This window comes from Argentina silus (genome assembly GCF_951799395.1).
Source record: "Argentina silus genome assembly, chromosome: 5".
In the NCBI taxonomy this organism is placed as follows: domain Eukaryota; kingdom Metazoa; phylum Chordata; class Actinopteri; order Argentiniformes; family Argentinidae; genus Argentina; species Argentina silus.
In genome coordinates this window covers 19,333,485-19,338,215 of record NC_139659.1, presented here as the reverse complement: position 1 = coordinate 19,338,215, position 4,731 = coordinate 19,333,485, and the positions used below count along the sequence as shown (strand labels likewise).

Genomic DNA, 4,731 nt, shown 5'->3' with positions numbered 1-4,731 from the left:
TGTTATACTGTAACACACAATGTTATGATCTTATCTCCCCTAGGTTCAACTACGTGTACTTGTATTTGAACTTTATTACCCATCCTAAACATTGCGTGAATGTATCTTTGAGGATGTTTACAAATCAGACCTGAAGATGTGGAGCAAGTTTCTGTTTATGAATCTCTTATCACAATTGTCATCACGATAACATCTGTGTATCATACAACAATTATATACAAAATAATAATAGAACACTTTTAGACATTTTTAAGACAAAACAAAACGTTGTTATCTCTTAGTTTTTGATGTACTTGATGATCATAAGGAAATATATTTTACTGAATGTTTTTATTTAAGTTCATCTTACAGTTTGCTATCACAGAGCCCATGCTATTAGACATTTGAGGGGGTAAGGAATATTGACAGGAAACATGTTTTTGTTTAGGATTTTTTAGTGTTAACCACGGAGCTCTGGGCTGATATACAGTATGATGCAAAAACAAGACCCTGCCCAACCCACTGTACTGCCTGCTCTAAATGGGACGTTTTTGTCTGAGCTTAATTTAGCATCAGTCTTTCAATGCTTGGGTTCATATGGTGGATGTCATTACTACTAGTTACATGTATGAAATAATCATCTATTTTGATGTAATTATTATTTTCAATACCACCAACTCATACAAAATTGGAGGGTTGGTAAATTGTTGTTGCACTAATTTTAAGGGTTTATTTGATATTCTCTGTTACCTTTTTGCTAACAATGCAAACACTTTCTGTAAGAATACTACATTTGGCAAATACAATGAGGAAAATATAAATGTGAGTGACCTAAATTATTACTCTAACTCTGCGAGAGGAAATAAGTCAGTTGATTTATTTTGTTTAATTGGGCTACTCAGATGTCTTCAAAACAAAATAAAGTTTGTCAACTGTAAAATTCTATGATTCATTATTTACTGAAGATTAGGTATGTCAATTTCTCTGCTGGTTAAACTATAATTGTATGTCTGAATGGTTGTAATAATTGTTATGTCTGAAAGTTTGTAATAATTGTTATGTGTTAATAAAATAAAAAATAAAAAAATAGGTCAGTGGGCTTCATGACGCAAAAGAACATCATTACCCACAATTCAATGTAGATAGTTTACCTCCGGGTGCATCGAAGTGGCAGCGCAAATTCGCGGCACTTACATATATCTACATCGCCACCAAAACATACGGAGAGCCTCGCACTGAACTGCTATTCTGGTGTACTTGTAATGCAGATCTACTAAACCGCGCAGGTCCAGCACTACAATATATTTTTACAATAAAGATCTGCAGGCCTATACTCAACGCTCCTTCACAGCATCACCAACATATATCCGAACCAGAGCTCATACATTGAAATATTGCACGTAAGTACAGTCGAAAATGCATACAATGTTGCTTCGTGTCGGCGTTCTAGAGCGAACCATTGTGCATGCAACATTGTAGCGATGCTGCAAAAAAGTCAGCGCTCAATTATCAAGCTCGATGGATAGTGATACATTTTTACAACATTGGTTTATTCACAGGCCTACTTATCCAGCCCAATGCAATTACTTGCCTGCTTACTACAACGGTTGAGCGACTCATAGCCTGCGTAAAAGCGAAAGTAATACTAGCCTAGCTTAATTACTGTGTTATTTGCTACACATATAATATCAATATCAACTTCGAGTGAAGTGTTACATTAATTGACATGTTTCATGTATAGCCTACTGTGCACACATTATGAAATGATTGTAGACATGAGTTATAGATAGAAACGACTCACTAGCACTACACGCTACAATACTGCTGTCAATTATGCACATTGGAATGCTATTTATACATGGTGGAAAATTGGTGATGTTCTGCGCGCGTCTGTAACCCATTTCGTGCTTATCAAGGGGTTCACTTCTGTTTCAGGATGCCCAAGTCAAAGGAAGTACTGTCCTCCACCTCTGGCAGTGACTCAGACAGTGAAGTTGAGACTAAGGTAAAACAGACCCCTTGATCCTGCCATAACTCTCTTGACTCAATCAACAGAAAATAAAACACTATTTGCTTTGATATTGATTCAAACTTTTTTCCCCCCTTTTTTAAGATAGGCTGTACATTTTGTGTATATTCACTGTGATCAGAGGTTACCCATTGAGATTCATTTCAGAGCTGTAGGCCTTTATATGATATGTGTCCTTTACATTTAGGCCAAGAGGAAGAAGCCGTCCACACCAGAGAAACCTGCCAAAAAACCGAAAGGTGGAGAGACTTCAAGGGCGGGCGGGACCTCCAAGGAAAGCAGCAACAAAGATGATGACAACAAGTTCCAGGTATGGAGCCTTTAACCTCCTTGAAGTTTTTTATTTTTCTCTGACTATAGTTGAGAGAGACTTTATGAAGAGCAGCTTTCAGACCCCAATAATATTCCCCAGTCCACTTCAGCAGCATGGGAACTCCCACTACATTGTGCTAAATGTTGTGTGTGTGTGTGTGTGTGTGTGTGTGTGTGTGTGTGTGTGTGTGCGTGTGTGTGCGTGTGTGTGCGTGTGTGTACGTGTGTGTACGTGTGTGTCTGTTTGCATGTGTGTGTTATGTGTATGTCTGTCTTCGTCTGTTAGTTTGTCCATTTTATTTTCTGTTTACCATTATTGTTTATGTCTGTCAAAATAATAGAAAAAACCCCAATAAAAATACAAAAAAAATAGTACAAAAAAAGTTCCAGGTATGGAGGTGGCACAGATGGGGAGTGTACCAGAGCATGCCCACCATCGCAGTCTTTGCTGATCTGTGTCACTCTGGTTGGCTCTCACATTTGGTCCTCTGTGGCTCAGTTGGGAGAGCATGGTGCCAACAACGCTTAGGTTGTGGGTTTGATTCCTGCTGGGACCATATATACTGAAAAATGTATGCACCCACTGCAATGTAAGTCGCTTTGGATAAAAGCGTCAGCTAAATGGCATATATTATGATATATTATTATTACATTTGTCGTTGTAGTGTGTTCATATTAGTTCAGTGGTTTTCACTCCTGATCCCGGAGGGCCTGAAGGTTTTGGAGATCAGTTGAGTAGTTTAATCAGTTGTGATAAAAGCCCTCTGCGTCCCAGTACCGCAGAGCCCATTATGGACATCAGGATGTTAACTCCTCTGGTTGTGTCCCCAGGCTGAAAAATAGTGTCTTTATCTGTTTTTTTTTTCCAGATTGGAAAGATGAGGTATGTGAATGTGCGTGACTTCAAGGGCAAATGTCTGATTGACATCCGTGAGTACTGGATGGATCAAGACGGCGAGATGAAGCCTGGCAGGAAAGGTAGGCAACCTGTTATGGCTGAATGAAGTCACATAGCCAAGTCAGTGCCCCTGAACCCAAATTCATGCTATAACTATCTCAGCCACACCACCCTGCATCCCTCTGCTGACTTGGTTGGGAAGCTAAGCAGGGTGTCCCTTGGTTGGTCCTTGGATGGGGGACCAAAACAAGGTGGCTGGATGTGGTGTTCACATGTACACACACAAGCATGCATTATCTATTAGCGGTGGCTTGTCAGTGACACGCACACACGCTGCCCTTTTCCTCAATATCTGACCCAATTTCACAGCTTATTGTTCAGACTGTAGCATTTTGTTGCAGGACCAGTAGGTGGCAGTCCTCCCTCTGGTCTTGGGACCCCATTGCCCCAGGGCAGTTAATGGGGCACTGCCTTGCAGAGGTTGCTGTCCTTCAGATGAGATGTTAAACCGAGGTCCCAACTCCCAAGTTGTTAAAGATCCCATTGCAAGAGTAGGTGTGTTAACACTGGTGTCCTGGCTAAATTCCCAATCTGGCCCTCATACTATCTTGGCAACCTAATCATCCCCTGCTTTCAATTGGGTAATTCATCTCCCCTGCAACTATTCCCCAGGTTGTTGCTGCAAATGAGAATATGTTCTCAGTCAACTTGCCTGGCAAAATAAATAAATGTTATTTCCTTGCCTCTTACTGAACCTAGATCAGTGGAACTATTTGACTGGTCTCTGTCTCTGACTTGCCTTCGATCTTTCCCCAGGTATCTCACTGAACCCAGAGCAGTGGAATCAGCTGAAGGAGCAGATCTCTGAGATAGACGATGCTGTGAAGAGGATATAAAAGGCCCTCAGGATTTAATATTCACCTTACATTGTGTTTTGTTCTGAATATCTTACCACCTCCTGTTTTTTAACATTGTTAGTGAAATGAAAAATAACATTTTTTAAGTGACCAAGACAACGTTGTGTATATTTTCAGCTAGTTTTTCTGTTTTCTTCTTGTTCTGTGTTCAAAACCCAATATACGTGTTTGTTGAGTGCATCTGATGTTACTAGTGATGAGTTATGTTACTAGTGATGAGTTATGTTACTAGTGATGAGTGGTGTGTGTGTGTGTGCGTGTGTGCGTGCGTGCGTGCGTGCGTGTGTGTGTGTGTGTGTGTGTGTGTGTGGTTTATTGGGTATGTTCTAATAAGAAATCAATAAAAGCCATTTAAAGGGATTATAGTCTTGAATGTTTTAATTTAGTAGAGTTCAAAGCACTTCTGACTGTTACGGCTCGGAAAAGTGCACAGCTTTAAAACATGGCAGTGACAACATGGCTGCTATTGTTTATGAAATCCTCAACAGTCTTATGAACCACCACATTACACAACAATCAACATATACTGTATGTGCAATCAATAGATCTCTCAAATACTATAATGGTTTATTTTATTTTATTCATACTTTATTTAT

At 39.8% G+C, this 4,731-nt stretch overlaps 1 protein-coding gene across 1 annotated transcript; it reads left to right on the top strand.

Moving 5' to 3' along the window:
- The first annotated feature begins 1,143 nt into the window (after window positions 1–1,143).
- On the top strand, window positions 1,144–4,495 carry sub1a (SUB1 regulator of transcription a). Its single transcript, XM_083669442.1, has 5 exons — window positions 1,144–1,379; window positions 1,915–1,984; window positions 2,196–2,318; window positions 3,190–3,298; window positions 4,035–4,495. Exons 2-5 carry the CDS (start codon window positions 1,916–1,918, stop codon window positions 4,112–4,114), a joined length of 381 nt encoding a protein of 126 aa, XP_083525568.1. The 5' UTR covers window positions 1,144–1,379; window position 1,915; the 3' UTR covers window positions 4,115–4,495.
- Window positions 4,496–4,731: the final 236 nt, after the last annotated feature.